The 13,703-nt window shown below is 37.7% G+C and overlaps 1 protein-coding gene across 1 annotated transcript in view; it reads right to left on the minus strand.

Annotated features, from left to right (window-relative positions):
- NSD2 (nuclear receptor binding SET domain protein 2) overlaps window positions 1–13,703 on the minus strand; it is a 98,288-nt gene that overhangs the window by 41,852 nt on the left and 42,733 nt on the right. The window contains exon 4 of the mRNA XM_041402636.1: window positions 1,264–1,429. Within this exon, the coding sequence (XP_041258570.1) occupies window positions 1,264–1,429 (166 nt within the window). The remainder of the gene's footprint in view (window positions 1–1,263; window positions 1,430–13,703) is intronic.

A 13,703-nucleotide genomic window follows, 5' to 3' on the forward strand; every position in this document is an offset into this window, starting at 1 on the left:
GACTGAAAATACCTACTGATAGAAATACACACATCAGAGTGCATTTAGCAGTCAGGACGGCTGCTCAGACTCTGACTGAACTCCTCAAGGAAAAGGCAGGCCCAAACCCACTCCAGAGCAAATATGAGAAATCACCATCATTCCCATTAATTCAAAGAGAGGGAAATGAACATTACAAAGCACATGGGCCCTTCTTTCTGTTCGTGCTCCACAGGCTGCATTCAGACATTTGGTACTGGGTTTTCATGGGTCTGTTTCTATATTTTTTGATAAAGATGCACCACAAAGATTCTGGATAATGAACATAAACCTTGCTCCTTTCAAGGAACAGAGCAAGTGTTAGGAACAAATACACAGCTCTACTACTCTCAAAATCCATCTCTTTATGTCATAATAGACCTAATAATCCAAAGACTAAAAATGACAGGGACTGCCTGATCCAAACTCTGAAAGACTGCTACAAGGAAAATTTGTCTGAGGAGTCTATAAAAACCATTCTAACAACTGTATTATCAATGCTTGAAAAGGTTCTCAAGAACCCATTTATTTTACTACCGATTTTGAATCTAGCTATAATCCTGGAGATATTAATTCAATTTGTTCTTAAGAACCTCCTATGAATGAGATCAGACCATTTCTCTGGGCAATCCACCCCAATGCTTCACTGCTTTCAGCCCTTCCAACTCTTTCTTAATGTGTAGTTTAAATATGTGTTGCTACTAAAGCCTCAAAAGTTTCAGGTATCAGAAAAGAGAACAAAGGTGCAAATGAGATTAAGAAATTGTAGAGATTCATACCTAAAAATTTCATTAACACTTGGTAGTTCCTGCATTTAAAAATCAACCAATATTGTCTGTAGATATCAGTACTGACTCCATGAATCAGAGAAAATTTAACTGCCTGAATTATGGATTGCTTTTAGTAAATCACAATAATCAGGAATATTTAATTCCCATCAGCTTAAATCAAATTTTTAGCCTGTATGAATTTACCAAGCATTTCCACAGAAACAATGAAAAACACTGTTAGGTTTGGGGATTTTTCTTTTTTAAAGAAGACTCCACACAGTTTGACAGCTTACAACTTTGGTATCTTTCAGAGAACACTTGAGTTAAAAGACACACTGCTATATGCTCAAGAATAGCATTTACATGATTTTAACATTCCTGCTGACAACAAGTTTGCTGATCAACTGCACAGATGAAGAACAGAATTTTTCCAAAGCAATCATTTTGTACACCTGAAAAAATCTGAATGACATACCTTTTAGTTTAGTGTAGGCATGGAGAACAGGATCAGCAGAAACCATACATGGCCACCATGGGAAACCAGACACTTTTGACCACACTAGATCTCCTATATTGTACTTCAACAGATGGACTTTTTCCTCTTTGATGGCACTTTGAGTTTGATCTCTCTTAGAAGGACCCTTAAAAAGAAAAAAAGAAAAGCCAAACTGATCACCATCTTTTTTTTCAGATATGCATCAGTGGTAATAGAATGAGGAAAATAAGAAATAGTTCATAAGAATAATGTGCTGTCATGTTTGCTAGTAAGCAATAACTGCATTTCATGTGTAATGAAAACTTCAAACTTGAAGCCATAGTTTTTGTTCTGTAACAGTGAAAAAAAATCCACATTCCAGTTACGGTTTTCTTTTTAATTAGAAATATTGGCAAGTAAGCTGTGGTTTGCCTTTATCTTTTCAAATAACTTCTGAGAGACCATCAGGAAGGCTTAATTTGATTTCAAATACATTACCTGAGCACTGGATGTAAATGTGGAAAAATCAACCTCCCTCTGTATTGAATATTATTAATCAAGTTAAGTGCTATACACACAAATGTAATATTAGATTTAAAAAAAAAACCCTCAAAAAACCAAAACCAAACAAAACCCCCAGACTAGAACAGATTGAAATACTGTCTGAATAGCAACTACAAAAATAACCAGTTTTAAAACCCCAAGCCCTCCATCTTTCAGCTGTTTTATCACATACTGAGAACTTGTAACATGAACCATTCCACACATACTTTTGTGATATTTTCTTCTGTTCCAGTTCTAACAGTAAAAGTTTGTGAGTGCTCCATTGATGCTGTAAAGCTATTTTAGCTATTGGAAAACAATTACAGAACTATTTCCACTTCAAGGGATAGTTTTAGCTACAAGGGTGCTTCATGTTCCCCTATGATAGACACATTTTTACTACATCATAACAAAGTTCAGCAACACAGACGTCTCTTCACCAACTAAAACCATTTCACAGAGTTAGCTGCATTTTGTCTTTGGCTTCATCTGTTCTATATTATATAAATAGAGTGCACCTTTATCTAGGTAAGCACTAACTATGTAAAAAAGCACAGAAGGTATCTCATTACAGACCTATCACATATTTTACAATACCACATATTTTGAATCTCCTTTTTAATTTTCTAGTACTAAATTTATATGCAACATTTATCATTCATCTTGTATAATACCAGCTCATCATTCAGAAGGCAGTTAAAAATAATTAAAAGTGGCAAGAGGAAAGAAAGAAGACAGTTAAGAAAGCAGAAATCTAGAATTTAGAAACAAGTACTTGAAGCATTTATGCTGAATCAGAGTAGGTCACTTCACCTTGTACATATTTTCAAAGCCAGAAAATACTCTCATAAAAAATTACACATTATATTCCAAACACAAAAAACCCCAAAATCTCTGATGTGCTGCAACTGCATAAAGATTTATTTGCAACTCAAACACAGAGAGGTACAACCAGTCAAAACCCCTAAAACTCAACGTACTCAGAAATCCATTTCTCAAAGCTTTTAAATCTCTGCTTGGTAAACACACATGAAGCCATGTCCTCTGATTTCTAGGGACAATTACTCAAGCAGTGATTCAGCTTTTCTGATTAATTCAGACTTGGTTCATGTGACTCCAGCTACGTTCCCATGTCTCACGGTTTTTGGGTCTCTGAGGATTCTCTAAGAGTGTCAGAAAACCCCTCCTGTGAGCATGCCTCAAGCCCAGCACTCTCAACAGACCTAAAAGGTTCCAAGCAGATGTGAAAAATCAAATGCTCTTTCTAGCAGTTAAACATGATGTGAAAAGTTATGCTTAAAAGCCAAAAAATTAAGAAGTCCATATGTCAGGGGCAGGTCTGGAAAAACATTAATCCTAACACAACAAACTAACTTCAGCATTTCAGATGAAGAGGTAGGATGGAATTTTTTCAAAATGAATCAACTTTTCAGAAATGTGAAAGTTACTCAGGAGTCTGAAACTCCTTTTTAATTTATGACTCCCTGTATTCTTCAGAAAGTGCAACTAAGCTACAAAGATTTATGACTCTAGTCTGAGAGGGAGCTGGCTGGAATAATGAAAAGGCTCTAGCAGTGCTTCTAACTGCAGCATAATATAAAAGGGGTGGCAGAACAGGGGTGAGTATCACATTCCAATGTGTCTACAGGCACTTCACAAAATTTTAGAAATGCCCAGAATTCTTTTACTATACTGGATCATGATAAAAAAAATTGAAAATGACAGGCTCTGACAAAACCTGCAAGGTTTATTTGTGGTGGGCTTGATGTATTTATGGGGTTTTTTTTTTCTATTGATAAAACATTCATACTTTAAAAGAATGGCAAAATACAGCACAGCATTAGATATCCATGGAGCTCTCATATGAGATTTTTAAGAAGTCTACAGAAAATATCACCACTTGCTGACTTCCATTTTACTTCCCCACACCATTCTGGTTTAGTTTGATTTCTCATTCTGGGAATTGCTCTGATGTATTCCACAGGTATCTCAAGAGTAAACAATGAGGTGCAATTCCTGACAAGCACTTTGGACATGCAGCTGTAGGACACCAACAGTTTATTCAATACTCCCTCTCAAAAAGATTTTTGCAAACCAAATGCAGACACATGTATAGATTTTACTTCAGTATCCAGGTAGGTCCATTTTAATTATTAATGTGATGGGGGAAAGATATAATTTCTAAACAAATTTGCCACCCAATCCCCTCAGGGTATCTCTCTTCTCATACACTGAAGACTGAAGCTCCTTTATAAGACACTTGTATTCTCTGCATTTTCAAAGAATAGGAGATCACTGTCAAGTTACAAAGCGGTATAAAGAAAAGTAATTCGGCTTGCAGTTTCTTTTTCCTCCCAAAGGAAACAGAAATTGTTGTTTAGGGAAGTCTGAACTCATAACAATATGTGGTCAGACAGCACAGGGCATCTGAGTGCACCCATGAAGATGGAGAAGCAGGACTAGAAGCACTAGAAGTCATGTGGGCTGTGTGAATGCAGGGAACATCTCCTGCCAGCCTGACCAATTCTTCCTGTGATACTACTTAAGAAAACAAACTAAGATGGGAAACTCCTGGTTTAGAACACAACTATAAAGAAAGGGAAGATCTCACAAAATCAAACTATTTTAAAATGCCTTCCCCTGAAATTCTGGCTCTTTTGTGTCTTTTTCATTACTTCTTTTTTCTTGAAATTGTTCTCACTTGTAATTAGACCACCTAGCCATTAATGTCAACAGGCTTCCTGTGCTGCAGAGGAGCACAGAACACTCCCAGGTTCTGTCCCTGCTAAGTAAGTCTGGAGTGCCCTGCATATGCCCCATCCCATTACCTTTATCTGCAGCTTCGCCAGAATTAAAATCATTTAATTGCAGAACTTCCTTCACCTCTCCATCCTTAATTATAGGCAAGCTCTGCAGCCTGAGGAATTCCCAAACTTTAAACCAGTTACACTAAACATAAGAAGGAAACAGCTTGGGATCAGAGTACTTTTCTACTTTAAGGAATTTGAGGATTTTGTTCCCCTTTCAAACATGAGACTGCAGAGAATTTACAAAGATGGGCAGTGCTGAGGTGGAGGTGATGACTCCCACAAAGACTAATCCTAACACTGGCTACACAAACCATTCCACAGGCTTTGCACCACTAAGGACGGCAGGCACTGAAATTCCTGACTTTCTGGAGTAATGAAACAACTGCTTGGAAAGGCAGCTAGATGGATTTCAAGTTTATTTTGTCCAGGAGGATGTGGAATGTGAAAATTGAGTAATTCCTTTAAAGCAACTGAGTTTTCCCTTTAGAAATTATGACTATAGGAGAAGCACCATCCTCAAAAACTCACGTGGGTCAGCAGCTGCAACAGGCTGAGAAGGACTGAAAAATAAAACAAAAATTTAACACGCCTTTCCTCTTTCGTTAACATATGACAGATTTGTTTGTCATTCCCTCAGCACTTTCACAGGCAATGAGTGACAGGCAGATTGACAAGAATTCACAACACTGCTGTCAGCATTCTACCAGCCCAAAGAAGTGGCTTGGCCATAGAAAACACTACTTTTTAATTAACTTTAGCTACATTTGCTCAAAAAAATCCAATCAACTTCCATTTAGTTCTAACCTGCCTGAATATGATGAGACAAAAACACACTATGAATAGGTCATTTCAAAGCTTAAAAGTATCTTAAAATGATGAAAACCAAACTCATTTAAGGACAGCATATTTACTGCATGGAGAGCTTTAGGTTTGTTTGTAGACTCTGCTAGGAAAACACCATGATGAGTGTTTAGTAAACAAGGGAGAAAGGTCATTTTTTTAAAAACACCTAGAAGGCTTATTAGGTGGTGTCAGACTGAGATTACTTTATCCCTTTTAAAAGTACTCAGTCGTGTTTTGTGTGTACTTCAGCTATTTTGTGTGCATATGCTCATGTGCACACATATGCAAGGAATTACAACCCTTCAAAATTATTGCAAATTACCTTGAGCATCAAAGAACTACTACTTCACTATATAAACTTGAAAAGCTACAGAAATCATAAAAAAAAATTCCTCTGCTAATTGTCACAAAGGGATTACAAAGAACAATGCTGAGAAGTTCTCAACTCTTCACAACATCATAAGAATTTAATATTGGACAAAAAAAGTACAAACCATTAAGACAAGTGAAGACAGTAAATGTTCTTTTCTGTGTAATGTAACTAGGAAGTACATATTGAACAGCTTAAGCTGCAGATATCTGGTATTTCCGTTTTCATTTTCAATTCAGTTTCACTCTGCAGCAAAGAACTTCCACTTTCACTATAGCAGAAGGGCCTGCTGCAGACACAGACTGCTGGAGGTCCAGCTGCAGGCCAGGATCAAAACAAAGCTCCTCACATTACAAAGAAACCAAACCAAAATAATCAAGCCCCCTAAACAGAATATATACAATTAAAATGTATTTTGAATTGAAGTTAGAACACACAAACTCACTCAAACCTATTTTTTTCCTACGGAAAAAGATATGATTTATTACGGAAAAAGCTAATATTGGTTGCTGACCAAATCCACATTATTTTTCTCTTCCTACTATCTACTTGTGCTGTGCTTTGTCAGCTAAAACTCCTATTGATTCTCACAGAACTGTGTAATGAAAATAAAAGTGAAAGTATTTTGTTTTGTCTTCCCTGTCTATCAGCACAGATAGAGAACTAAGGAAAAAACTTCATTCCTTTCAGAGGTTCAGGAGAGGTGGTTGGTGTGTCTGGAGAAGGGAGCAACAGAAAAGAAAATACTATTTTTGTAATATTTTACTGCTTGCATTCCCCAATGACTAAGGACATTATAATCCAAAACAACCAAAAACCCAAAGTAACAGACAGCAACCCCTGTTGCTGTCCTTCCTTCCTCAAAAAAAAATCTCATTAACTCAAACCACTTCAAACCCAAAACTACAACTACAGCTGATCTAAAGCAATGCAAACTCCTCTCTATGTATTATTGCTTCAAATAAAAAATGTTGCAACTTAAGTCTCATTCTATGGGATTCTGCCTATAAAAAGGATACTGCCTATAAAAAGGATACTGCCTAAACAGTATCCTCACAACCCTCACTAAGTGGTTTAAATTTTTTTTTAAAGATTATAATTCACACATTATAGTGAATCTGTTTATCCCCAAAGGGCCTGAGAGGCCCTATGTTTATTCAAGTATCTCCCACATTCTAGGATGTAGGGGAGTATATTCACATAGTAAATGACAAGTAACTGAATATATTAAAACTAAAGTCTTTTTCACTTGTTATATTCTGTTCACTACCTAATGGAAGAATACTGTGCAATTACATACTTGCAAACCACTGCCTACAGAGAGAATGTTTCAGGCAGAAAAGTAAAGAGTAAACCAGAACCTCACAAGATTAAGATTAAGGAAAAATGTGGAATTATTACTACAAAATGGAGAAGGATGAGGAAACAAAGAAAGAAGCAGTGAACTAGCAAAGTTTTATGTTCCATCTTCAGTAAAACAGAAGAGGACACTACAGCAGAGCATTCAAAAGTCTGCAGCTCCCAAAAGGCCACTGCATCCATACCTGCACAATTAAATCTGCAGCAACCTCGTAAAACATACAGTGAGGTAAAGACTACTGAGGGGGAGAGGACATGAAATGTCTGCATCAGAACAGAAAAACAAACAGACTCTATTCTGAATTGGCTTGTTAAGTTTTTCAGATTTGTAATTGTTTTATACCAAACTAGAGAGTTAACTAAAATCTTCCAAATTCAATTCTGAGAAAAATTACATTAAATGTATTTCATCAAGTTCTCTCTCACTTTCTTCCATTACTAACCACTTACCTAATTTCTTCTATTACTAAAAGAGGGTCAAATCTGACAGTGTGAAAAATTATGTTTGCAGAAGACAGCATATTTTTATTTTCCTGCCAAACCCCAGATTATTTTTCCCCTCAACATGCTTAGATAGTAAAGCTATAAAATAATGTCAAAAAATGCTGAAGAAAATCACTGAAGATCTGAAAACTCTTCTGTGCTGGCTGAGGCTGCTTGCACCACATATTAAGTTTTATCACAATGGGTTTTTTTCTTCCATTTCCTCCCACAAACTCATCTAAACAAGTTAGTGAACAGCAGGTTGAGTATCACCATGCAGGACCCTTCTCTCCAGGAGGGAAAGTAAACAAAAGACAATAAAATTCACTTAAGTTTAGACAGGGATTCAGAATGTAGGCTGTGGGTTTTAAAACAAGACAGAAGTTCAAATTTGTCTTTCAAATCAAGCAATAAACTCCTGGTTCCATTTCAATTCTTTTTTTGCTGGCTTTGGTTTCCTCATTAGCAAGTCTCTAGCAGATAAGAAAATTCCATTTAAAAGCAAATCTGTCTACTCAAATCAGTCTTCCTTTACCCAAACACTATATAAGCAAGTATTTCAGACATAAACTTAACATGATATTTTAGTAACTTGGACACAACTCTTTTTTCAGAGTAAAGAGCTGAAGAGAAACAGACTCAATCACTCACAGATTCAGTAAAACGTGAGATCTGGAGCACTTCCCAATATTCAGTCTTTCTTAAAAATATGGAGATTAGCTTCTTTCAGCTGTTTTACTGAACTTCTGCATTTTCATTTAGATGACCTCCTAAATTTTAAGTTACTTGCTTATTAATGAAAGGCTCCATGTTTCAGAAATTTAAACTAGATGTTTGATCATAATGAATATGCCCACCTTTTATACTGAGTATTAGAAAAAGATTTCTGCCTATATCCTGTGTATCTAACCTCCACCCACCCTCAAAGGTTTAAACTTTTGATGTGGTATCTGGGTAAGACAGTGTGGATACAAGATGCTAGAGAAGTCTGTAAAAACATAACTGTAGAGCCATGAGGAATTCTGGCATGAGAAATGATTATTTCTGAACAATTTCCATATGAACTTCACACAGGATAAGAGAATGAAAACTAAATCATCCCAGCATACCTACAGATTTTCAGAATGCCATATCCATATGTAGCTTGTTATCTGCATGTACCATGTTTCACATTCTTCAAGATCAGAATCTGCAACAGGACCTTATCTTTAGCACTCTTCTACACCCTTACAGAGTTTTCCCAAGACACTTTCTGAACAGGTATCCTCCTCTTTGCAGCTCAAAGACATCCAGGACAGCATGGGTACATGCTCTGAATCCTAATATTGTCAGAAAACTGAAAACCCCAAGTCCAGACAGCACTGCCAAAAGGCCACTAGATTTACAGGACACTGTTTTCTGGTGAAGGCAGAGACTTATCTCTACCTTTTTTGCTTTAATAACAAGAACACTTCTGAAGGCAGCTGACTAAGCTGAAACAGAACAAATAATTATTTGCCATAAAAGGGCTCTGTTTGTTAACTAGTATTTTGACATAGTCCAAGTACTACTTTGCTTTACAGATCAGACCTTTAAGATGAATTCCCATACCTAAAGGCAGGCATGAGAAGTTTCACAACTTCTGCTGTTACATTCACCTAGCAAGTCCTCCTCTTCTATAGATGAAATGCCAAATCAGTGGTTAAAAGCCTGAGATAGGTGGGGGGGAAGACAACCAAGAAAATCCTGAACAGACATTATCTTGACTTGGCAATGCTGAAGCTTATTTCTGAAAGATCCCTTATTTCCAGCAATAAAAATGTATAGAAAACCTGGGAAACCCCAACCCCATATGAATATTAAAATAGGGCAATCTTTGCAGTGCAAAATCATGATGAATGTAACCAAAGTGCTGTCAATTCCAGCAGAACAAAATCCCAAACTGTTTCACTTCATCACAAGCATCCACAACATATACTCAAGTTGACATTTACCAAGCAAACAAAACAGCAAAAATAAACAAAATCAAGCTTTTCTAGCATTAGTTGCTATGAGGTCACAAATTCCCTTCCTCACACAAGCACAGCAGGGCTTGTTTAACAAAGATAAAAGCAAGATTCAGTTTTCCCTCTTCCAGTGAGCTTTCAAAATAGAAATTTTTAAAAACAGTCCTTCTGAGAATGGAATTGATGTCTGATTATTGACAACATACAGTTTTAGCTACTACTATTTTATGATGCATGGGAGCACAATTCCTGTAGGTAATTTAGGTGTTCACAAAAAGCAAAAATATAAGTTAGCCCAGTTGGATCTTTTTATTTATAATAGAAAGATGATGAAAGATGGTAAGAGACAAACATAAAATTAGTGTCTGTGGACAAAGACCTCTTTTGGAGAACCTAAAGTTCATCTGCCCTACATGAAATCCACCCTAAAAAAAGGAAACTTGTAAAGGAGGCTGAACCCACTGCTCCAAGACAGATCAAAATATTTTGCTTTTGCTACTTTGCCGAAGGGTTACTACAAAATATCTTTCTTTATTGACAGAAGGGGGCTGTAAGGGCCAGGAATTACATCTGGTACAGATCACTAATGTTTCGCAAATATCTGCCTGTAAATCCATCCAAGTAACACAACCCTGAATAGCAGATCTAACTCCTCGCTACATGTGAGACTTAGACAGGCATTATTTTGGTTAAGCAGAACACTGAGCGGAGCAACAGAAAGGCTTTGCCATATCTTGGACAAAAAAACCAAACCAAACCAAACCAAACCAAAACAGTGAAACAAGCAGCAAATTCCTTGCCAAACCAGCCTATAGTGGTCAACACAGGAGGAGGAAAAGGAAAAGCTGAGATTTTAAATCATTTAAATCATGACATTACCTGTGCAACAACTGACAATAAATCTGGTCAGTTTATAAAACCAGAAACTGCCATTAATCTCTCAACACCATCTGCTGCTGACATGTAAAGGGAAGTCAGTTCGTCCAAAGATGGCTTACTCACCACTTTACTTCATCTGTCATGTCCACCATAATGCCCAAAAGACCAAAATAAAACAGGAAAAGCTCCGGAATGCACGAACCAATGATAAATATGAAAACATGCAAGAGATGCTGACATTGTTTGAATTTGACTTAGCTACATCTGGTCAGCTCTTTTCTACAGAAACCTGGCTCAGTGTTCAGAAGCAGTCAGGAATCAATCATATGTTAAATATTATTTATAATGAAAAATAATGAAATTGAGAACAATATAGAAAATCATTAACATGCTACTGTACGCATTCACAAGACATTTTTATTTTCAATGTCCTCTACTGTTCTGGTTCCTTGTTCTAAAATAACCACAAGACAGAAGAACCCGAAGGGCAGCACACTGCAGAAACAGGATAACACAAAGTAGCATTCTGGAATTGCTTCAAAAATATGTGGAACAACACACTAGCACTGGACAAGCTGAAAGTAGAGCAGGTTTGTGAGAAATCTACACAATGACCACTAACAGAAATCCATGATCATAATAATATTTCTATTATTATGGCAGAACCTAGCAAAACAAGTAGGTAGCAAATTGGAAAGGTGAAAGAGCTGCTTTATTGCCCTGTTACTTCATGTACTGGATGCAAAAAACTCACATTGGCTCAAAAAGAACCCGAGGCCTCCTTCCATGAATTCAGCCATCTACAGCCATCAAATACAAAATCACCAGCTCCAGAAACCTCTGAGTCACAAACTGCTGGAGGCTGAGTATATCCAAAGGGTGCATCACTCTATGATTTGTGATATCTGTACTCTCCATTATGCCTCCTCCACTGAACCCTACCCCGAGCTGAGGTGCTGAATTAAATGGCTCCTTGATCCAACTCGGTAGTGCTATTCTTAGACAGTATTTTTGTCAACACTTCAAGATATTACTTCATACTCAATTTGGATTCTCCCACCAATGTGCTTATGAAGAGAGAGGACAAAAAATTAACTTAGGTAACACTTATTGGGACAACAGTTTTACGTAAAAAGTGCACTTAAATCAGCCACTTTTACATACAAGAACAGGAAGTCTGGCATGGAAAGCCTGAACAAATACTTAGGTTTTCTGCAATTAATTTTGTTGCCACTCTTGAGAATACTCACAGCTTCTAATCTCCCCTCAAACCAGTATAATGCTGTATGCTTTTTAAAGAACAAGTGGTTCTTTAAGATACTTTTCCAATGAGGCATTAAGAGAAAACAATTTAAAGTACTGAAGTAACAATTACTGCTGCACATCAGGAGCTGCTTAGCACTAAAAAGTTCTCAGGGCTCAGCTAAACTTAATCCTTTACTAATGGCTAATGCGAAACAGTATTTCAGAAACTCTTCCAAAAAGGGAAAGAAGTTATTTTTCTTGTTCCTGAAGGGATCACCCAGAAGAGATTTTTAGGATTAGTCCTTCTCCTTTGGGATCCGGGTGACATCAGCCTGTGTAATCACTCGCTGAAGACAGGATCTGATACCTCAAGACACTATTAAAAAGGAAAATATAACTGGGTTCATTTTATCCTACAACTACAGATCCTGACTCCGGAGGCAGCTTAGCTGCACATTTTGTGACAAGTACAGTAACTCTACCAGAAATTCCTAACAACTGATGATAAGAAACAATCAAGTCCTTCCCCTGAAAACACATACTTATTTTACTTTTCTTTTTATTTTTGAAATTAAAACAAAATGAGCAATCTTGGGATCTGGCTGTACAATCTGCAATGGGATAAATAAAACATTCAAAAAACTCCACTCTCCAATATTACAAAGGGAACTTGTTGCTTTGTGCTGGCCTCTACTGATTAGATGCAAACATCAGAGAAATATCACCACGTTCAGTGATCCCCAACTTCCTGTAGTTAGTTACCACAATTAGAAGATCATCCTCAGACTGTTTCACTTCTACCCTTACTGGGTTTTTAAATCTGTGCCAGTATGTAGATATTGGATATAATGGAGCTAGCCAGAAAGTTTTTCTCTATGAAGGTGACATGGCAACATAAACATATGACAGAGACTAGTGGAATTTGTCCAGCAATTTGGAATTGCCCCCCATGTAGCTACTGCAAGGTCATTACAGGCCATATCCTGTAGAGAGAGAGTAAAAACCTGCCAAGTTTCTGGTATAATACCAGAAGAGAACTACAAGAAAAGTGGATAGGAAGCTATGTGGAAGGTATAGTTTTTGGATCACGTACATGTACTACACAGCTGGAAACCTTAAACTAGCAAGCAGAGCAGAGTGTGGACTTCCAGGTTTGTTCTGGACATAGTGCTGCTGCTTTTGTGAGCTACTGCACCCGTGCTGGGAAGCCAGGCCAGGAAGCCCAGCCAAAAGGGCAAACTGCCACTTGTAAGCCCATCCCAGCTTCTGCAGAACGAGCTCAGATGTGCCAGGATCACAGACTGGGCTGCTGCCATGGTCAGAGAGCACAGACCTACCCTGGGACCCCCAGCATGAGAGCTGCACAGGGTACACATATGTATTCTCTGCTTCCTGTACAGAAACTCTGCACTGCTCTAGGGATCATACTTGGATTACTTCATATTAATACATGAAATAAACCTCAGCCGTTCTCCTCCAAACAGGATTGCTTCACTTCTAACACAAGCAATGAGTAAGAAAATCTCACTCCTCACTGGTAGTGAAAACAGTGACTGGAAAAGCAGTCAGGACAAATCCCAGTCCCAGGGCACCCTGGCACATGAGCAGCTACAGGAGCCCACGAGTCTGGCATTGATTCAAACCTCTAACATGTGATACCCACCACCCGTAACACAGAACATCCAGGGGTGCAGTGCCTGGCTTTAAACCTGTGAAACCAAGCCTTGCCAGGAGAGGCATGGATTTTAAAGTGAACTCCTCAGGTGAAGAGAAGAAGGGTGAAAAGAGGGAGGGGAGGAGGAAAGAGCCACTAGTTGTCCCACTTCATCTCCTTTACCCTGGGAAAATGAAAGCATTACAGCTGTTTCTCAGAGGCCTGGAAAAGCTGGTGGTTATCAGCAGAAATCTAACTCATGTCAGACC

Source organism: Onychostruthus taczanowskii, unplaced genomic scaffold (genome assembly GCF_017590055.1).
Source record: "Onychostruthus taczanowskii isolate IOZ18803 unplaced genomic scaffold, ASM1759005v1 scaffold2, whole genome shotgun sequence".
NCBI lineage: Eukaryota > Metazoa > Chordata > Aves > Passeriformes > Passeridae > Onychostruthus > Onychostruthus taczanowskii.